The sequence below is a fragment of the Heteronotia binoei genome, chromosome 10 (genome assembly GCF_032191835.1).
Source record: "Heteronotia binoei isolate CCM8104 ecotype False Entrance Well chromosome 10, APGP_CSIRO_Hbin_v1, whole genome shotgun sequence".
NCBI classification, from domain to species: domain Eukaryota; kingdom Metazoa; phylum Chordata; class Lepidosauria; order Squamata; family Gekkonidae; genus Heteronotia; species Heteronotia binoei.
The window spans coordinates 82,404,753-82,427,981 of record NC_083232.1 but is presented as its reverse complement, the minus strand read 5'-3'; the positions used below and the strand labels follow the sequence as shown (position 1 = coordinate 82,427,981).

The 23,229-nt window shown below is 40.0% G+C and overlaps 1 protein-coding gene across 1 annotated transcript in view; it reads right to left on the bottom strand.

The window, feature by feature from the left end:
- Positions 1-6,521: 6,521 nt before the first annotated feature.
- The window catches only part of CDK13 (cyclin dependent kinase 13), a 52,200-nt gene continuing 35,492 nt past the window's right edge, over positions 6,522-23,229 (bottom strand). The window contains exons 6-14 of the mRNA XM_060247663.1: positions 22,098-22,287; positions 20,092-20,148; positions 18,042-18,143; positions 17,882-17,959; positions 16,044-16,160; positions 14,645-14,776; positions 10,590-10,789; positions 8,981-9,547; positions 6,522-8,350 (exon numbers count right to left, since the gene is read on the bottom strand). Coding sequence (XP_060103646.1) covers positions 7,503-8,350; positions 8,981-9,547; positions 10,590-10,789; positions 14,645-14,776; positions 16,044-16,160; positions 17,882-17,959; positions 18,042-18,143; positions 20,092-20,148; positions 22,098-22,287 — 2,291 coding nt within the window. The 3' untranslated portion in view covers positions 6,522-7,502. The remainder of the gene's footprint in view (positions 8,351-8,980; positions 9,548-10,589; positions 10,790-14,644; positions 14,777-16,043; positions 16,161-17,881; positions 17,960-18,041; positions 18,144-20,091; positions 20,149-22,097; positions 22,288-23,229) is intronic.

The window sequence follows — 23,229 nt, the reverse complement described above, 5'->3', positions numbered from 1 at the left end:
GTAACAGAAGGTGGTGGTTAATCTGCCTAGCAAAACATTGAGGTCATTCTTTGGTATTAGTCATTGTATACCTTCGTTTGCTTGGGGCAAAGCTCTTTTAGAATACTGGGGAACTTGAGTATTTGACAGGTTAGCACAGGGGTGGCTGAATTTGCTTAATGTAAGAACCACACAGAATAGAGGTCAGATGTTTGAGAGCCACAAGACATGAATGTCAGATGTTTGAGAACTGGAAGGAGGGAGGGAAGGAAGGAAGGAAAATAGGGGAGGTAGAAAGTATGTACAAAGAAAGCAACTTTAAGTGGGACCAGCTGGCTTGGCTTGGAAAAGTGATTTGAAGAGACAGATACCTTCTCCAAGCCAGTCAACAGGGCAATGGGGGGCTTCAAGAGCCACACAATATGTGCGAAAGAGCCACATGTGGCTCCTAAGCCACAGTTTGGCCACCACTGGGTTAGCATGATTAACTTGAAACAGCTGGCCAAGAGAATTAGGCTGCCTCTTAAAGAGATGAAAATGCTATTCCAGAAAGCTAACAAAAACGGTAAGTTACTTTTGTGTTTCATTAACAGCAGTTGTATTCTTGTTATTCTATGCAGTTTGGTTAGCTCATATCTAAACAGCTTTGACAGGCTGTAAAATACCCATATATTCTTCCACCAGGCTGCTGGGTTTTTTGCTCACTATATTAAGCATTGTATACTCTGATCAGCTGACACTGATGTATTTTGTCACCTTGAATTCTGCAAGGGAGAAGCATAGCTAATACATTTTTCAAATAATCTCCAGTCAGTTATGAATATCTGAAGGCTCTAGGAAAATGCTCCTGACTCGCTTCCCCACAACTTTGGTTTTTCCCCAACAGAAAATGTGGAAATTTATGGAAACTGGCGGAAATGTTTTTTTCAAAGTTTTACTCACTTGGAATGTGCTGTTGAAGACTCCTAGCATACCATTCAGCATTAGACGATTCCTTTGCATTCTGCAGACGCATACAAATTATGTCCACTATAATGATACACTACTGAAGAATTCCCCATTTTCAATGTTATAAAATTCAACTTGATATCCATATATGCTGTTATACACATAATAGAAGCAGTTTTAATAGAGACATTTTTACTACAAATTTTTATCTTGTTTTCAGCTTTTGTCTCAGATGGCAAGAACAAAGACATCTGTTCTAAGTGCAGCAGCACTTCCTTACAGGATTGGTTGTTTTCAACATTGCTTGCAGAAAACAAAGGCATTTATACTCCTTATTTCATAAATATGCCAAATGTACTAAACACTTTGTTTAAAGTGGCAAAGCAAGTTTAGACTTAATGGCTCTACTCAAAAACTTGTTTCTAAAAAAGTTCCCCCGTGGCTTTGAATGTTACATCCCTTGTAACATGCTGTTAATTTAGATCTACTAACAGGCAAATCAAAATTATGTCTCGTGTACCTTCTTTTCATCTTATCTCCATAGAGCAATTTTAATTTTGCCTGTATGACATACAGTAATTAAAGTCAGGGTGTTAAACAGATAGATCTTATCCTTTGGAATTTGAAATTCTAATTTTGCCATTCTATGAGAAGCTTTCATAATCTGATGATTATCCTAGGTATGAGCATGTCTTGAGAACATATCCTTGTGAATCTCTTAAACTTTCAGTCATCAAGCCTATGCAGAGTTTCTTAAATAGGTGGGGGGATAGAATACAGTAGTACACTGTTGAAACGAGATGTAACAACCACAAAAAAGTACACAGCAAGGCTTATAAGTAGGAAGATAGGATGCCTTTGGCTTTTCAAGAATCTCTTGAGGGGAGTGAATCTGCTTAACATACTGAAAGCCAGAAAACTTCCACTTGTTATCTTCATCAAGACAGATGATTTGCTACTAAGGTACAAGGCATGTACAAATAAATGGAAGAACAGCTATTGGTTTTGAAGGCCTTCCAGCGGAAGCGTGAAAAATACACATTATACTAAAAGTATCCTAAGCCAACTTCCAGTGTATTTGGGGGTAGTAAAATATCAAACAATATCTGCTTGTGGGAGAATGCAGCATCTGTTGCAATATTCCAGACCCGTTTAAAAATTAATCATGACTAACGTTTTTGGTATCTGAGGGATGGTTTTTCTTTCCCAAGCAAGTATGTCTGTTCAGGTTGACGGAAATGTTTTCCAGTGCAGCCAATTGCCTGGACAACTCACTTATAATACTTTAATGCTTCCACGGATTAGTACTTTACAAAGACCTGTTACATTGTTTTGGACAAAATAGTACCACTATGGAAAAACTGAATTTTGAAAAAAAAATTATGCCTGAAGTGCCTTTAACAGAACGAAAACAGGAAGTGAGTCCACTTCAGAGCCACTGTTTATGAATATCTTAAAAGGGCAAAGTTGCTGAGCCATTTCTCTGTGAGTTATTTGCCAGGGAGAATGTGCAAGCTTAATTAAATATGATGCTTCTGTAATTAAAGATGACAAGACTCTTTACTTAAAATACTTTGGGTTTGTATAGAAGATCACACTCATTTAATATCATATTGCCATCCATCCAGCAGCAAAATGGTAGCAGTCCAATTTGGTACTGAGAATAGGCAGAGAGGGTCTGAAATACAAAATCTTTCACAAGCCTATAGTAATTAAGTCTTATTCTCTGCAGTTACTCCAGTCTAAACCTATTGAATAATTCTGCTAAGGATTGCACTGTATCTCACTCTTGAAATAAAGGACTTTGGGGGCTGTACCTGTACAGAAATTTTCCATTCTGTCATGCATATTTCCACTAAAACTTGCTTTTTTATTATCTGCAGATATGACACAAAAAAGGTTGTGATTAATTAATAAAAGTTCAGATGGTTTACAATCCTCTTTGACTTGACTTTAAAATATTAACCGCTTGTAGAATGTCTCCAGTTGTTTTAAAGCACATAGGACAAGCGGTGTCAATGGCAAGTTCTATGTCTTATAGCTATCGAACTTAGTTGTTTTTTTGCTTAGACATTCATGATCAAACCATGGCTGAGAAGGCTCCAGGGCAGGGTTATTGGCCATAAACAAATCTTACCAATCATTTGATTTGTACATAGGATTCTGGGGGAACCTCTGAGTAAGCAGTCACAGTCATTTGACTGGGGAACTGGCCAATCCTATCAGAACTAAAGAAATCTTTAGATTGCTTGTCTACTTTATTCAACCATTTGGTTCTTTTATACTGAAAATCATAGAATACCTCTGGCCTTGAATTTCTCAGATATATTTTGAAATCTGTATCCTACATTTATTGGCAAATGATCAATACCTTGCCAGGAGCCAACTCTTAAATGAAGCACGTGATCTAACAGCATGTATGATGCTAAAACAATTGATGATACTGGCACCTCAGCCAGACCAAAAGGTATATTCACCAGCAACACTCCCTCTAAGCCTTGTAAGCAAAAATTCTACTTGATGAGCTACTGGCATTAAAGTTGTGAGCAAGCAACTTGGCTACTGCATAAATTAGTTTGCTCTGGAACCATTTTTCCCCAGCTAAGACAAAAATGTGTGAGCCGGAGACTAAAAAAACTGTCAGCTAGCTCACACTAACTCAGCTTAGAGGGAACACTGTTCACCAGGAAAGCCCTCCTTGACTGAACCATTTAGGATGAGCAGAAATAACCTGGAAACTAGTTTTGCTAACTGGAACCCTCTCCAGTTGGATTTCATATCCTTTGACTGCCTGAGGAACAGGGGAGGTGTAGAATCCTCTGAGAGGGAAGCAGCATTATTACTTAAGCACAGCACCTAAGGGAAAACAATGCCAAGAAGTTTTAAGTTCTTACAACATTTTATTAACTAATTATCTGATTACATCTATACAGCCAGTTAAACAGTCAAAGCTTTGAAGTTAGTTTTGGCATTCTAAACTATACTGTGACCCTTAGAGTAGAAACTACATTTAACACTTAAAAGTACAAAGCATTTAAAAGATATTCTTGAATTCACTGTACTTAACCCCCCTCCCATTTTTGCATGTTTAATCCTTTAGTTGCCTTCATTTAATAATTAAGTATTAGCCAAATGTGCTCATGTAAATTATTCCACCAGTTATTTGAACAATGAACTTAGGACCACAATTCAGTTTACTTTCCAATATAAAACCCTATTTAGCTTTGCAGAAAATGAGCTATGTTGGTGTCCTATTAAGCAAAATTCGGGGACTGCCCTGCAAATAGCTAATAGCCACCAATCTGCAGTTAGTGTTTCAACAAGAAAACTAGTTTTGCATTGAGACAAGAACATTTTCCCAATTCAGCCTTTTGCAACTATTGAAGAGAGAATACATATGAAACTCGCATTTATAAGAATATTCTGCTTTTTAAGAGATAAACACTAGTTTAAAGCATTGGGACACACACACAATCGTATTTTGTTGTTCAGTTTCCTTTATGTTAGCTTTAATTTTATTTGGCTAATGTTACAGCATCTTATTACTGCAAGCTGTTAGCTGATGGTATTTTAACAGTATAGTCTGTATAACCAACCAAAAGATGCTAAAGGAAAGAGATTTTGAAATTGACTAAGCAGCCATTGAGGCTTTGTTCAAAGCAAGCTGCAGAGAGACATGTTGTGTTTGGGTTAGGTGTTTGACTAGCAATATATGTAAACAATTTCTTAATTGTATGAGTCTTGCGTTAAAATACTGGAACTATAAATAATCAACATCACTTCATAGTTTTAATGGACCCTTTGGTGCAGTGAAACATTGGGAATAGTGGAGTTTTTTCTTTAACAGATTTCTTACTTGGAAGGGAACCAGCAAATCCAACCCAATGAAAGGATGAAGCAACTTCAAACCTTATCAGGAAGTATCACTCTCAAAAACTCATTGTGCAACTTGCATTAACAGGACGTGCACACAGCTATAATACATCCTAGTTGTATGTCAGCTGTTTTTTCAAGCTGTTGCTAACTTACATTCTGAAGTTTCATTCCTATCAGTACATTCTAGGTATTCATGGAATATCTAAGAACACTTACCTTGAAGTCAGAAAAGATGGCTTCCTTGTGTTGAAAGCTTTAGTGCTTGTTTTGCAGTTGCGCCTTACAGTGTACTTTCTGTTTCACTTACCCACTTTCTGAAGACTTAGAAACTTCTAAGGACATTAAAATATGCATTTGACCAGATTTTGAACAAGACGTTTTTAGATTCACTGTATGACAATACCTTTTCATATTTGGTTTCTATACCTTGGAGGTCATTGCCCTTTATTCCCAACATTATGAGTGCTGAGTGCACCACTCTCCACCTGTCTCCTTCAGATCTGAGAGAGCATTACAAAGAACTGGGCTCACTGCTTAAAAGACCCTTGAGTTCTTTGTACAGAGAGACTGCCCTTTAAGAGTAAATTCAGATTCAGACCCGCCATTAGAAGCCTTGCCAATGTAAAATTCCATTTCGACTCTGCAATATGCTATAACTGAAGGAATACCCCCCCCAAAAAAGACAGAGGATTTGCATGCACTCTGAGATGCCCCTTCCCACCAGCCTTTATACCTCAGGAAAACTCACCAGAGAAACTCAGGGAACCATCTGAAGCTGCCTCCATCCAATGCAACACAAAACTGCAGTCAGAAAAAGTCAGGAATGCTGCAGGACAGAAGCACACACTTTGGATACCAGCCATACACTTTATTATTTTTTTCTGAATGTTTCTTCTGAGTTTTAATTTTAGCAAAAAACTACAAAGCCAATGTTGCTCTCTTAAGTGGGCCTGAAACTTATTTTACACAGGAAGATTGATGAAATGAAAGATACGAAATATCGACACAAGCTGTTCAGATGACATAATTTCTTCCAGTTTAGCTGCTTTTATTTTCAGTCAGGATTCTCTAAATGATACTGAGGATGACATAATGTCATTTACAGGGAAGTTTCAAAAGAACTGACACCTACAATGCAGTAATCACTGAAATCAGAATGAAGTTAAAGCAGACCTTGTTAGGCTCGCTTTTGTAAGATTCAAATCACTGCCAACAAGACTACAGTTGATTTAGTTAATAGAAACGTTACAGGTTTTAAAAATAGCTACATATGCACTAGCTTGTCAACTGGATAATCAGTTGGGAAACTTTCTCCAATATGGGCATTTAAAAACATTTCAGTACATGGAAAACATACCCAGTGCCCTAACTCTGTACGCAAGACATTCTCACAAAACAAGTTTATAATGCTGGGGAGCATAATCTTTATAGAGCCACAGTGATACTTTCTGGAACCATTTTTGCTTTTAAGGTTGAACATGTGACGGGATTTTCCAAAACATCCAAATCAAGAGGCAAGTTATCCGTGGAATAATCTAATACAGGTTGGCACAGTCCCAGTTTCCAAAAATTTAACTGCTGCTTATTGCTTCTGTTCAACTAATTATGGTTATGTAACTTTAGTTACATTATTTGGAAAACAGCAATTTTCCAACACAGAACTAGTTACTGTAACTTGATGTGTAACAAAATGCTGCTCCTTAAATAATAAGACTGAATAAAACAGGACACTAAATTTTATTTGGTAAAGTAATTTGAACAAGCTCTTACAGAAACTGAAGGAAACCTACCTTTCTTTATTGTCCACACATTCTCATTTAGTAAGGGATGGTAATTTGAGGAAAGAAAAGGCTAAGTGTTTCTTAATTGGACTCACCTATAACAACGGCTTGTGAGAATCCATAAAAATGCCATCTATCCCATCTGTCCATATATTACTATTAATGTAGTGTAAATATTACATCTTTGTATTAAACTACAAAGTACCCTTTAAACAGCTTTTTTAATTTAATGAAATGTTCTTCAGACCTTAAGCTTACATTGTTAAGGCACTTACCATTCAAGTAAAACAGTTTTTATACAAACACTGGGAAGATGGACAGGAAAATTTACTCGATGAATGACCGACTTTGAAGTAAATCAAATCAATGCCAAAATATATATAAAACTGTTGTATCAAGAGAGACTGTGTTTTATTGTCTGAAATGAGCACAAAGAACACCTTCCACAGATAACACTGAAAGCAGTGCAAAGACTGACAGTGACTTTTTGAGTAAAGGTAGTTTTGTAAAAAGAAATACCAAATAAATCAGTGCCCTGCTTTGATTGTTGTAAAATCTTTACATAAAAGTTGGTCCAAACTTACAAAAAAAAGCACAAGTGTGTGCATAGTTCAGAACTGACAAGAGTGCCATAAAAAGCTGATGTCCCTAAATTTAGCATTGACTTAAAATTGCCAAAATATAAAATTTATAGCTAGAATTTGCAAAGATGTACAATCAATTATCTGGTTTCTCAGAACAGCATGAATTGTAAGCAGTTTCCTATTGTACGCAAGACCCTTTCCCACATAAAAATAAAGCTGTTGAATTAACATTATTCAAGTCTGTTGGATGCTGCTTTGAAATCACAGCTACAAAGTCTTTCCAGGTAAAAACGATGTGCCTGAGGGGAAAGGGGAAGAAAAACAAAATAGATGCTCAATAGGGCAGTCCTCTGCCTCGACCTCTGACTGTCGATGTGCCAATATGTCCCCTGTATCCTTGTGAATATCCAGGGCCTTGGACGGGAGAAGTCCAAGTTTGTCCATGCAGGTGGCTGATGCTGCCAGGGGGCTCTTGTAAATTAGTTCCATAGCTATAGTTCTGCATCTTTGTGGACAAAGAATGAGTACTTTCTGACCCTGCAGAATTGTCACCACTGTTACCCAGAACTGTGATAGGACCATGGCTATATTCAAATCTATGGTCCTTATCACCACTAAATAGCATGGGACCAGTGTTGAGGTAAATGTCTCCATAACCAGTTACTGAGCTATGAAATGATTCTGAGAAGGCAGGAGGTGGAGGGGCACTACTAGAGTGAGATGAAGCAGTGCTGTAGTTCTCCAAGGGCTGAACTTCCGAGTTGCCAACAAAATTTCCCCTTTCTAGTGCCCCAGATGACCCACTTCCTATTCCATCGCTACTACTGTAGTGTGCTGAAGAGAATATAGATGACGCAAAGCTATCCTTATAGTCTGGAGCAGCTATGAAGGAGTCTCTTGGCTGGAAATCCACAGTAGACATTGCTGGCTTCTCAGTTGTTTGAGCCTGATGATGAGCTAGCAGCTGTAGAAGAGCTGCTTTCACCCCAGCGTGAGGATCCATCCCTGAAGAGCCACTAACAGAAGACAAGTGTTGGTTTGCTGTCCGATAATCAAGGTCTTCTTCCGTGACAGGAGGTGGTTCTGGCGGCTCAGGAGGCCGCTGGTCCGGGGGTAATATACGAGGTCGTTCTTCTGGTGTCTGAGGCCTCATCTCAGGCTCCCTAACCAACTCCTCTTGTCCTAAATGGATTTCAAAAGGCATTAGAGTGAGAGGTGTAACTAGGAATTCTTACAACAAACATTACATTATAATTGTTACCATGATGGCCAACCTTCACTTTCAGACAGCCTGTTGTACATTATCTGTTATATCAGTAATAACATGATCGTCTCAATTACTGCAAGCAGGAAAAGTTGGACACAAATGTTCAGAGATTAAAACAAGGTATTTCTTCCCAAGACCTTGTTCTTTGCAGATACTTGAACATCTTGCCACTCATCAGAATGCACGTATTGACTACAATGATAAGAAATTATACAACTCTATGACTGATAGAGTGTTCAACTACATCCCCATGTCCCAAGAATGGATTTTGGGGGGCTGCTTCTTTTGGACCCCTGTGCTGCATTCCAAGCCTTTTATGGAAGTGGGAAAAGTCTCAAAATAAGCTTGAAATATGGAATGGGGCTCAAAGTTGAAAAAAAATCCCACTGTGAGAGCACATGTCTTTGGGCTAGCCGTAATTAGCTCCTCAGATATTAGTCTTAGCTTGTGAAGCTCACAGGTAAGTACATCTAGAAGCAGCAGTTAACAAAGGAAAAACACATTCTCAAGTCATGCAAATTTGCCTGTGCCAAAAACCATCATACCTGCACATGCGTATAATGATTCAATAAGATGGGGATAAATGGATGCTGGAGATTCTGCACCTTCCCAGTTGCTAGATGCAGGTGTACTTGGCTCTGGAGGCTGCCTGGGGTGTAATGGCATTTCATTCCCTGACCCATTCTCCTTCTCTTCCAGCGCATTTTCTTTCTGCTTCACTTGCTGAGCCTTTAATAACTGAGATAACAGAACAGCAAAGGCATTCTGCACAGTCGCCTGAGTGACCTCAGTGTCAACTTTTGCTTGGGTCGACTGAGTGGACTGCACAGAAGGCGGAGGGGCTGCAGTTGGTTTTATAGGTTCCTGGTCTGGCGAGGGAGGCTGTAGTGCCTGCTGTGGCTGCAACTGCTGTGGCTCTGGCTGTTTTTCTCCTGCTTCCAAAATGCCAGCTGGAAGGTTTATTTTATTCAGCTGTTGTTCCGTCTCTGGGTTCACCTTAATGTTCAGTACTTGAGCAAACTGTGCCATGTTAACACTGGTTTTAGACTGAAGCAGGTTTAGAAGAATAGCTACTTCATTTTGATTCAATGGCTGACCGCTGCCTCCTTTTGCTAAAGACAAACAAAAAAGAGTTTAGTATGCTCCTACATAAGCCACAAACAAAAAAGTTAACTTACTGTTAGATGCTTATATGGATGCATAGACATGACCTTATACCGGAAACCTAATGACCAACAAATATGCCTACACGCCTCCAGCTATCATCCAAAACACACCAAACAATCCATTGTATACAGCCAGGCTCTACCATACAGCCACATCTGCTCCAATCTTACAGATAGAGATTTTCACCTGAGGGATCAACAACAAACCTTTTGGGAAATGAAGTATCCACCTGATGAAGTCAGGAAACAGATTAACAAGGCCAGAATAGTACCCAGAGAAAACCTGTGGTAAGACAGGCCCAAAAGAGACAACAGTGGAACACCAGCAGGGGTCACATACAGCTCTCAGCACAAAACAGTCTAACACATCATCAGCGACTTACAACCTCTAATGGATAATGACAGTTCTCTTTCACAATTACTGGGGGGCAAGCTTTCCTTGCATACAGCGAGCCCCCTAACCTCAAAACAACTCACCCACAATAATGCAACATCTAATTCGAACATGGACACTGGTACCATCTCAGGATTATTCACATGCTCATCTTCTAACACTGTATATGCCATTAAATGCCAACAATGCCCTTCAGTTCTCTACACAGGACAAACAGGTCAAACCCTACGCCAAAGGATAAATGACACAAATCTGACATCAAGGATCACAAGACTGAGAAACCTGCAGGAGAAAACTTCAAACTTCCAGGTTACTTCCATATTCTGCATGAAAATAATTTTCTTATAATGAGAAGAAAATATGGATACCCAAGATACTTGAACCACTGTTACGAAATTACAAAAGTATCCTGGGACAAGAAAATTTGATCTTCATAAATGCTCCAATCCTAAAAAAAAACCCAAAACCCTCAATTCAGTTGAATACGCCCCCACACAACAATATTGTAAGTACAATGTAACGGACTGTATGTAGTTACACCCCATAAGTAATTACTCCAGAAATATGCAATTAAGAACGATGAAAATTACTGACCAAGTGCCATGTTAGAGTTGCCCTGCATTTTCAGTTGAGAAGAGGTCTGCATGCCCTGAGGGGTGTTGGCTCTGCTGTCATCCAAGCCTAAAGACAAATCTTTTCTTGGAATTTTAGTGGCATCGTCAGTCATACCCATCTGTTTCTGCCTTCTGCGCTTCTTACTCCACAACTCATGACAATCCTGCCATAAAGGAAGGCTGTAACAAAAACATTTATTATTTCATAATATTCTGGTTTTAGCTAAACTTCATAACCGAAACGAAAGAGTACTTTCAGGGTTACAGCACAGTCTTCTGTCTTTCTTTTTGTTCAAGGAAAGGGATCCAGCTATCTTACACTATTGCCACTAAAGGAAACAAAGTTGGACTTACCTATAACTATTGTTCATTGGATATCTTCTGTGCAGGCATACATGGGACTGCGCATGAGAAGGCCTGCCACTGGATAGGTATTTGCAGCTAAAAGCGTCCAGGGGGCGCTGCATGCTGGAGCCAGAAGCTTGTTCCCACCCAGGGACCACATGCTCCAGAACACTAGTGGCCCCAAACCCTCAGTACCTTTAGCACCAATGAAGCCAGAGCATACAGCAGGGAAGGAGGGTGGATATGTGTGCCTGCACAGAAGATACTTGATGAACAATAGTTTTCATCATCAATCTGTTGTGCAGTCCCACATGGGAGAGTAGCAAGTTACTGAACAGGAAGTGGGGTCTGCTCTCTTCATTTGAATAAAGAATTGCCTTGTCCATTTGAACCTCAAGTCTTGCCTGCAGATCAAAGCATGTGACATACAAATGTGTCTGCCACTGACCAGGTTTTGCTGCCTATGCAGCTGAAATGCATCCCCTAGGAAACCAATTCCTATTCCCAATTGGGAATAGAACTTTCCAAATGGATTGGAACTGGTGAGATCTGAACTGTTTCACCAAGGCAAAGATAGCCTATACCCTTTGGGGAGGTAGAAAACCCTTCCCCACTAGGGAATCTAGCATTGCTCCAATAAATTGTACTCTCTGAAATGGGAACCAATCATGATTTATCCCAATTTACCAGGAGCCCTAATCTTTGACAGGTCTCCAGGACAAGAATGCACTGACTCAACAATCAGCTCTTGGAATCCACCACAAATAACAAATCATCTAAGTAAAGGAATAAATGGCAACCCTGCATGCAGAGGTAAACAACAAAAGGGACTAAAAACTTTGAATAAAACTTGGTGCAGTGATTAGACCAAAGGGTAGGGCAATCTACTGAAACACTCATTCCCTACATGAAAAACTTAGAACTTGCGATGTTGAGGGTAGGCTGAAATATGAAAACAGGCATCCTTCAAATCAATAACGATAAACCAACAATTAATTTTTAATAATTGCGGAAACTGAAGGAACAGACACCATATGGAACTTAGAAACATGAAGAAAATCATTTAATTTTCTGAGGTCTAAAATGGGTCTATAACTCCCAATCTTTCTTTTTTTTTTATAAATATTTTTATGTTTTATTGACTCTTGTAAAATTGACCATTACAACGCATGAATGTTGGAATTACAAATAACCCTCCCCCCCCAACCCTCCCCATCTTCTCTTAGTCTTTCCCCCTCAGCCAAGGGCACAAAGTCTTGATCTTCCACTGAATGTCCTTCCTTGTTTCTCCTGAGATCCATTCTAAATAAGGGTTCCATCTGGTCTCGATTTCCTTGGCTTTATCTTCCCACGTGGAATCCTTGTTGCCCAATCTTTCTTATCCACTAGGAACATATGAGAGAAGAAACGCTCTCATCCCTGAAACACTGTAACCTCTTCTATGGTGTCCTTGTCAATCAAGGAGGCCAAAACCTGGGCAAGACTAACAGATGCTTGATTGGACAAGAGGGAATAGACTTAAATCCTAATCTGTAACCAAATCTAACTATGGACAAACTACACTCGTTGGATGTAATAATAGCCTTCCAAGGCTGTAGCAAGTGAGCTAGCCTGTCCCCGAACTTAACAGGGGTTGGCAACGATCCCAGTCAGAAGGATGACTTCTGGGATGAAGTTACCTCTCTGGAAGAGGGAGGTTGCTGATTCAACCTAGGGTGATTGGAACCTTTATGTCTATGGGTAACCCTGTTGCGAGGTAAATGGGTTAGGATACTGGCCAAAACACCTCATTGAAGGGCTGTCTCACCAAGGACCGCTGCTTAAATTGGAACATGAACAATTGTGAGACTCCTAAGGACTTAGGACAGCGAAGGACTTAGCTGTCTGCTTGTTCTTTATCAGGGAAAGCATCTAGCCTGCCTTGAAAGAGAAGGGAGTCCTCAGGTTTAAGCCTGGTTTCCATAAGCAAGGCTGCTGAGCTTGCTGTGGTTCACACAGCTGAATCTGCAGAATTATCCTGTATTAGCTGCCTGCTTTAAAAGTTTAATGGCTTCCATATGCAGAACTTTAGCAAAGGGATGCTTATCTTCTGGCTGGAGTTCAAGGAACAGAATAATCCTCTCCCACAAGAAGAGCTAATAAGCAGCCACGATGGTTTCATAGTTAGCAATTTTGAAACCTAACGCTGCTGAAGAATACAATTTTTGACCCAGAACATCCAGTTTTCTCGCTTCCCTCTCTGTGGGAGCAGAGTGGTAGGCCTAATAGCCGTTTGGCTGTATCTCCTCTGTAACCAAGGAGGATGAGCTGTCAAATAGTCAAATGACTTCTTCTTTATCTTATAAAAATGTTCTATCCTTCTATAGGTAGGCTGGAGAGACACAGGTTTTTGTCAGTTCCTGTCTGGGGGGGGGGCACTGCTAGGCAGGAACAAGCTTCTGGCTCCAGCGCGCAGCACCCTCTAGAAGCTTTTAGCTGTAAAGGCCTACCTGATGTAAAGACCTACCCGATGGTAAGCCATATGGGACTACACAGGAGATCAATGATGAATTTGGGATTACAAAATGGAAGAAATTCCACCTTTCAACAGGGCCAACTGTCTAAAGAGTACTAGTGCCAAGCTCTGCCAATCCTCGATCTGCTTACTGGATAGTCCAAGAATTAAATGATCTCTCTGATCATCGTTCCATTTTACCAGTTCTCTCTTTGGACTGGGGCTACATTAAATTACTTCAGACAATGAAAATTATCCTTAGTTGTAGAAGGGTAGGAACAGCATGTAGACCAACATTTTCATTTACATATCTCCATGACATGTAGGAGAGACACTTTTAAAGGTGCATTCTTACAACCAGGGGTCGTTTTGTAGAAAAATAGGTGGTGGAGCTCATCCAGGGATTGTGATGCAGCTGCATCTACTATTCAATGGACAAGGTAGGTAGCAGGAGGGAGAACCCTCAGAAAGGTTCAGGAGCTGCACTCCTGTGAGCTCCTGCTGAATTCAAGGCCTGCTTACAACTAAGAATGACCACTTCATCTGTTTACAAAGATACTCCAGTGCCAAGGGGGACACTTTGAAAAGGAACTTATGGGACAGTAAAATTCTGTAACAGACTGTACCACTATGATATTCTGGTTGCCAGCTGTACTACTGGACCTTACTTCAAATGTGTACTGAAGCTATAGTATTTTAATACTAGACTTCACAACCTTTACATCAAGAATGCAATTAGCACCATACTTCTATGAGCAAGCACAGGCCTTACATACATCATATGCAGCAAGCTGCACCACAACAGTATCTTTGAGACATATGCACAGGTTACTAAGCATATTTTCCTATTGGTGAAGTTTTCTAATATTACATATCTATAGTACCGTATTTTAATTTACACTAGCATGATTTTATACTTCCCTAATGCTCTCACCCAGATGCCACATTCTAAATTTATTTGTTAGTACACTAATGATAAAATCAGGACAAATTCTTACTCCAATATGGGATGCATTTCTTTTCTGCATGCTACAAAGCTACTCTCTTACTGGCATAAGGGCCATTAAACTTGGCAGGTTTTTAGGAAGTTAAGCAATATGCTCATATCACAGCTACACAATGCACTGATGTTCCACTAGTAGCTGGCAGACCACTGCAACCTGTTGTAACAGAGGCACTCAAGAGAGAATACTCACTCTGGTGGAGGCATCTTGGAAGGGTCCACATCCCGAAGAAATTCACACTGAAGAGCCTGTTCAGCTGTGCAGCGCTTGCTGGGGTCCAGAGCAAGCATGTAATCAAAGAGGTCTAGGGCAGCTGAGGGAATACTGTCAAGAGGATGAAGGAAATGAATCCAGGAAAAGATGCTGCATTTTGTTACTTGTTTTTATGCATAACCAACGCGCATTTTAAAAACCCTAGTCTAGCCTCTGCCTGCATCCTTCATGTGGAGGTTCGATGCTACATACTTGAGGATTGTAGGAAGAATGGGCAAAAAATTGGCTTGATCCTATTTTGTGTGAATAAAAGGGTACTTTTGCAGAAGCAAACTTTGTTTTCTCCTCACAGCCTGCTATGTTCCCAGTGAAGGGTAGACATCCAGGAATGGTGTGAAGGACAGGCAGCGGGGGAGAGAGAGAGAGAACTTGTTTAAATTACACAGGGCCCGGTATGACACAACAAAATACAGCAACACTTCTAAGCTTATAATGAATCCCAAGATTATGACTTAAGTTAAAAAGACCAAGTTAAAAATAAAATATGACCCCCTTTTCACAACTAGTAGGAAATGTAATAAAGCTGCCAGCAGACAATCTCACTCAGATTGCACGTGCGGGCTCCTGAACACAGAAGACAACAGGAAGGCAGTTCTGGACCAGTTTTCTCCCTGACATGCTAGGCTAGAGCAAAAAAAATGGCTCCTGTGGCCTTCCATATGTCCAGGTTCTCATCCAAACTAGCTACCCTTGCTTGAGCATGCAGGGGGGACCTATAGGCCGGTCAAGTGCTCTCACATACTGGCTGAAGGCCTGCCTGGCTCAAAAGCCAGCTGTGTGAGAAGCAACACCAACAGCCTTTGCCTGAACAATGTTTGAGAAGGCAGTCTCAAAATAACTGAATAAGAGCAGAATGCTTATAATCTGACAGCAGTACAAGAAGATCCAGTAGCAATATTATGATGCTTATTTTTTTTTTGAGGGGGGGGGGGACAAACAACAAATGTTAAGGCACATATGCCCAAACCTGTGTGTGTAAGTGCCATCAAGACACATCCAACTCAGGATGATCCTATGAATTAATGTCCTCCAAAATGTTCTGTTGTTAACCGCTGTTCTCAGGTCTTGCAAACTGAGGACTGTGACTTCGAACTCCAACTCATGGTGGGTTTTCCTCTTTTCTGGCTGCCTTCCAGCTTTTCCTAGCTCTATTGTCTTTTCCAGTGACTCTATGCCCAGCCATAAGCCTTGTTATTTGCAGACAGATCAACAGAACATCATGAGCCACATTTTCACATAGGATCCAGAACTCAAACTTGGGATCAAACAAAAATCCTAAACTCAACAAACACTGCAGATTAAATGGCTCACTCCTTACAAAGCAAATTCTTCTCTCAGTCTTCGACGGTACTGCTTCTTTGGTTTCATGGTGTTGAAATATGCCAGTTTTATCACATCGGGCCATACTGCAGGACAAGGGCTCCCACAAATGCGGCTATATGAAAAACACCAAAGTCAAACAATGAATGCATACAGCTATAGGAACACCAGGTGGCATTAGCTCAAAAACTATCCCATTAACAGACTTTGAAAAGTCAAACCAGCAATAGTGCAGCAGTTCCAGTGGGTGGCCTCATATATACAGAAAAAGGGTCACTTTCCTTTAACTTTGGATTTCCCCCACTTAATGGTTCAGGGAATTCCCAAAGGCTACAGATTCAAACAAGCATTTAATGATGACCATGTCCATTAATTTAATCATAAGTAAGGTGATCTGGAAAGAAACAAAGGATAGACTGAATTTGGATAGTAAGACTATCCCATTGAGTAGGAATCTTTTGTTGACTTTGAATCTGACAAGGCCCAAGTGAGACGCATCTTTTCTTCTGATTTAAAATCTGAATATGTCAAGGAGAGCATGAGAAAATCCATAAGATCTAAGTGTTAATTCAGTGATTGTTTCCCAAAGGGAGGAATCAGCCACACTGATATCGTCTACAAAGCTTGGCACCCCCCTTCTAGTGACATACAGAGTATGCCAGTGCTTCTATGCATGGTTTCTTTCTTCTGCATTTAACACTGCAACCCTAGCCATACTGAAACCAGTGAGGAGTATGTTCCATGAAATGTACTGGGATCAATGTACAGAAATATTTTCAATCAAGTCTTATTCTAACCCATTTTTAGTCTACAATGTCTTTTGAGCTAGCAGAAGAGAAGATCAAGGGAGCAACAGATGATCTGCTGTACCAAAGGAAACCCATACTGAGATTATCTGAAAGTGGAAGTCTTCCCAGTTCTTCTCTAGCTAGGCTTCTTTTTTTGGCAGTAAGAAACTCACTAAAGTTAACAAAGCTACAGTAAACATTTAAGGTGGTTTGAGATATCTACGGACACATTAATGAAATTATTAAACTCTATGCTGGCTAATGAAGAACACACTTTCGGTATTTAACTGGGGGGGGGGGAGAGTTCTGTTTTCAGCCAGACAAAGCAAAGAGAAAAACCAAGATGTTTTAATGCTCTGCTGCCATCTAGTGGTTATAACCAAAATTAGTCTTTTCAGGTAAAATGTTATTTCAATATAAAGAAGCAACAGGAAAATTATTTTCTTACACACTAACGTGGATTTTATGGATTATTTTTTAATACACATTGCACTGAAGGCTAGATTCAGATCTCCTGGAGAGAGGCAACCTGGAGAGAACCCTAATGCAAGCTGTCATTGGTGGACAAGAAGTCACTCTGTTGCTAAAATACAAAAAACTACTTTACATAGCAGCCACTTAAGAGGCTAAACAACTCAGAGGCAGCAGAGAAATACCTGCCTCTCTTCCAACACAATGAGCAGCCCGCAATGGGAAAATTATTCCTCCTCCTGTTCTGGAAGCCCAAGACAAGTTACACAAAGAGCTGCCTCTGAGTCTCTAAGAATTTCCTTATTTCTAAACATCTGCATCTGCTACATGCTTTCTAGGTTGGTGATGACGGAGGAGTATGGCATATTCCCCTCACTAAATGGCAACTTCCAAGTCAAAAAGCAAGCAGGATCCACTAAGAACTACACTAAGGGGACTTCACAGGAGAAGTTCAGTTTCCAGTCCTCAAAAATGCCAAAGTCCAGCCCTTCCAAAAGCAACTGGGGATAAAAACTTGGTGATAATTTGCTTAAAATGAAAGCCTCTCAGAGAACTTCTGTTAAGCAACATAACTGACCTTATCAGTTCCAGCTGAGCAAGTTCCTGATTCGCTTGAAATATTGGCTTTTTAGTGAACAGTTCTCCTAGTATGCACCTGAAAAAGAACATACAGCCGTTTCATCATCACGGCATGCTCTGACACTGTTTCGCAACCTTCTTTGAATCAAAAGTCTTACCCGCAGCTCCAGACGTCAATGGCAGGTGTGTATCGTTCCTCGCCTAGCAGCAGTTCAGGAGGACGGTACCACAATGTGATAACTTTGTTGGTATAGGGTCGACTGGAAAAGAAAACAAAGCTGCATTTTTCCCCCCAAACAGATCTAAGTGGGGTTCAAAGTGAAACAGTATCACTTAGGGCTCCTGACCACAGTCAGAGGATGCCTGAAGCAGCATGAGAACAGATACAGCCTTCGCTAGACCATGGTCTTCCCCCCACAATCTCTCTGTGGGATTGAAAGCATACGATTGTAGCTGTCTAATCATTCTCACAGGTTCCTCTTGTAACACCGGCCTTAATCCCTAAACAACTCAAACTCAAGACACAGAAGACTATCCTGAACAGGGCTGGGTCCACAAACATCTTGATGTTAACTTCTTTTGCTTCTGACTGGAATTTTCAGACATTGCTTCATAAGACCTGTAGCTTGTATCTGAACAATGCTACTGCACCTACAGAAAACTAACAGAGATTTCTTAATGGGATCCTTTCCATGCTACTGCTATGAATGATACCGTTTTAGAATACTCTTATAGTAGCACATAAATGCTGGCTACGTTGAAACAAATATACAATTCTTCACGCTGATCGTTGATGGAAAATATTTAACTACTGGAGAAAGTTACTCTCTGTGGTGGGACAGCTGATAGAAAAAATGACTTGCAGTGTATTTTAATTTAAGCTTGGCTGCAAAAAGCAACTCCAGATCTAACCGGTTAATGACTTGTGCTGCTTACATGAGTGGATGAATACAGCACATGTGATAAAGTAACTCCCATCTGTATGCCAGGATGCCAATGTGACATGAGTTCCCTCCCAGGGGAGGCAGCCCACTTCCCTACATGATTACTACTCAGTCTTCTCCCAATTAAATGATACATGTTCTGCTACTTCTTGGTATTAAGTACAATTCCACATCACTACCAATACTGTTATTGGTCTTTAAAAGGAAGCTACCTGTTGTACCTCTGGATGCCACTGCTCTGGGCTTCTTTCCTTCCTAGTTGAGGAGGCACACTCAGAGCAGTACTTCATGCAGAAATTCAAGGGCCAGCTATTTGTCAACTTTCATGCTCAAAAACCAGCCTCTCTGGATGCAAGAGTGAATCGCCTCTAATTTTAATTTAAGGGGTGCTGCAGTTACCAGAAATTTTGGGAGCACTGGCTCAGTTTTACTAAGGTAATAAAAGCTGTGTCTTGAAAATACCACTTCAGTTTACATGTCAGAAATGCCCCCCTCCACGTTAACACTCCCCCCCCCCCATAAGACACAGAAAACCAACATGTCAGGAGGAGGAAGGCAAGCCAAGGCTAGAAATCCTACTCCCTGACATTCAGTTGTGTCTGTGGATGGAATGTTTGCACAGAGAAGCATTTCATCACACAACCAGATGTGAAGTTGAGACCCATTGTTTATCTCCTCAGGAGCAACTGTAGGAAGGTATGAAGCCCCAGTCACTGAACAGTTTTGAAGAATGACACTCCATTGACGTAACAAAATAATCTAAGATTCGAATGCAACTTTGTCCAGAGATTCACATAATAAACCTTGCCCTTTTTATCCCCCCCTCAAATTCTATTAGGATGGTTTTTAAATATGCAGACAGCAACTTTAAACTGTGGCAACTAAAACATGCTTTGAAGAATTTTTAAAAATCTGTTCTATTTCCCCCCCCCCAATCCATTTAAGAAGTTAAACTGTCTACAAAGCAAGCAGACATTCTGTGTCCCAGCATCATACTACTTTAGTTTAACAAGGATAACAATCCAGAACACAAAATATCTCCAATATTAATTAAATTTTATCTTAAATTAAACGTACATAGAGCAAACTGACATGAGATTAGGCAACTTATTCTATTAAAATCATGTATCTAAGCAAAGCTATGGAAAACCTAAAAACTGTAAGAAATGGTTAGCACAGTTCATTGGAATTTTAAACATGTTTATGAAATATTCCCCAGAAAACTCCCCCAAAGTACTACTGCTATTGCTCTATATTGTCTTACCTCTCCTCTGAACTATACAGCCGAGCAAGCCCAAAATCTGCAAGTTTGATCTGCCCTCTAGTGGAAAGAATAAAAATTTTACACAATTTTTAAAAATTAAAAAGAACAATTAGATGATCTGACTGCTGTCAGGACACAATTCTTAATTGTCTGAACAGCTATTTTGTATGCTTCATGGTGTTTAATTAGGCGTGCAGAAATTAAACTGAAAAACAAAGGATGCAAGAAATCTTGCTTACTGCAAATATTGTAAATTAAAATGGAAGAGTTAACAATGGTTAGATGCCATTCTGACTACTTGTTGCTCCACTTTCTAGCACGTAGCTTTACTTTGTGGCATTAACCAAGACCTTAGTTGGAGCTTCAGAATCATGATGGCTTGTCTGCAATTGATGCTCCTAAAGCAGGAATAAATGGTACTTAAAAGCATTTTGAAACAGTGATTTTTTCTCTCTTAAGAATGGTACTGAACATCTGAAAAGCTGTACAGTGAAAATAATGTTAATTGCAAAAAGTAAGATGAAACAAAAACCATCTTTGCTGATTTTCAAAATCAGTATATTTCTCCAATCCCAAAGGCTCCCCCGCTGCAGGCACAGAAAACCTGTTTTTATAAAGAGATCCACACAGGATCCCGTGGCGTATAGAAAAAAAGGAAAGGGGCAGATCCATTTACACATGCTTCCCATTACATCAAGAAATCTATGTGAATTCAGAAGTTCTCTGCTGCACTGCCAAATGCCCAAGCAGGTACATATGCAGAAGCAGGCAGTCTTTTGGCTACTGGACAGTGCACAGGCATGCTTTACATGCACACCGGATTGGGTTGGTTCTTACAAGTCTCTTCTCCATTAGACTCTGAGCAAGGCTCCCAGCTTTGTAGAAGAGAGTGGCAAGAGCCAGTCAGTTAACATTACATATGCGCTAGAGGAGGCTCCCCTCCTGCACACCAAACTTGTGCATATCTTGAACACTGTATGCAACTGAACCTAAAAGAAGAATGTGAGAACTACTTTCCTGAATCAAAACGAGAGCTGCGTAGTTCAGTAGGTCTACAAACATGGGATGAACACTCTTCTCCCATGGTTTGTCTCCTGCATCTGGCATTCGAGATATACTGCTGCTGAATGGAGAGGTTCCATTTAGCTGTCATGATCAATGCACTGATCCTCAGGCAAGCTGTATTGCTATAGCCCTGACCTGGACAGCCCAGGCCAGCCTGATCTTGTCAGATCTCAGAAACCAGCAGGGTTAGTATTTCGAAGGGAGACCACCAAGAAATACTAGGGTTGATATGTAGAGACAGGCAATGGCAAACCACCTCTGAACATCTCTTTCCTTGAAAACCTTATGGGATCACTGTAAGTCAGCTGTGACTTGACAGCAAAATGCAACAACTGTATTGGTATATCAACACAGATACACACAACAACTGTATTGGTATATCAACACAGATGCAAACAGCCTGACCCATGAGCCTCCTCCCAACGCCATTACATGAAACTACATGTATTATTTTGTCTGCTCACTGTTAGATTGTGTACTTTGATTTGAACAAAAACTACTAAAATAACCCGTTCCCAGTTTCTGCAACTGTTTCATATCACTCAACAGATAGATACAACAGCATTTCATATAAAAATGTCACAAAACATTACATAAGTCAAACTGAAAGTAATTTTACTAGTCTGCAATAAGGGCCAATTCAAATGTTGGTTTCCTACAACAATATAATGTGTTGAAAAGTATGTTCATATCAGCTGCTGTATCAGTGTCCTACTGGCAACAGAGATCAGATGAACTACTCTTCCAATATTAAAAAGTATACTTAAACAATATACTCTTTCAGACAGAGGGACTGAGCTCTGTGCAGGAAAGTCTAACCCGTGAAGCAGACTTCAAGGAAGTGCCAACTCAGGCAACTGAAATCTGGCTATTACAAATCAGATGTGAACTGGCCCATTATTTATCTAGCTGATTGTGAATTGCTAAATCTGGATACGTACCTGTTGTTTAGTAAGATATTGGAACATTTAATATCTCTGTGTAAGAAATTCTTCTTATGGCAATAATCCAAGCCTTCCATCAACTGTCTCATGAAGGATTTTATATGATTTTCATCAAAATGAACCAAACCAGATTCCAGGAGCCCCATCAGGTCATGATCCATGTATTCAAATACAAGGTAAAAGGCGCCTGGGGAAAATTTAAATAAGTTTTATGAATGTTTATTCTGGAGTACATCACAGTACATTTTGCACACTGACCATGAATTAATGATTCCCTGTGCCTGGGCAATTTTAAAAAGAATTCATACAAAAATACATTTCACTCAATTAACACTGCTCAAACGCACTAAACATTTGTTGTTTTTTGCAGTATTCAGAGCTTGACTGCACACATTCAGGTTGGACATCAGTTTCATCAGCACCCTTTAACTGATTGCAAAAAGTAATACCTTTGGTTTAACTGGTTTATTCAACCATGTGCATCTCCTGAACAATGTAGCCTCTCCCATCTGTACTGAGAAAGAAATTCTGAATACCATCTCAGCCTCACTTTTTTTTTTATGCTGGTTCAGTCGGGACTATTGCCTGTCTTGAAGCACCTATTTTGGGTGGACACTTCATGGCACTGATGAAGTAAGCTCTGACTCACAAAAGCTTATGCTGGAATGACTGACTGGTTTATTACGGTCTTAAAACCAGCATACAGTTTAATCAAACATAGATATTGAACTCCTGTATGATGCATTAATTGTGTGTTCTATAATAAAGATTTGAGAAGTTTCCCCCATGTTATAATGGTTACCAGTGGTACAGCTCTTCAAGACACACTGCAAGCCATGCAATAAAAAACAAGGAGAAAGCAGTCCTACAACTCAAGTAGTCTCAAGCATAGATAACATTTTCATGGAATGCACATCATAGTTTTGAACACTTTTTTCCTGATTATTAAAGCAGTCGTTCATATTGTGAACAGTATTTAAAAATCATATTATGACTTCAACAACTATTCTAAAAGCAGCTTACAAAAGATTTTACAATCAAATAACATTGCTAACTCTGTCTGTCTGTAGCGGGAACTTCTTTGCATATTAGGCCACACTCCCCTGATGCAGCCAATCCTTCAAGAGCT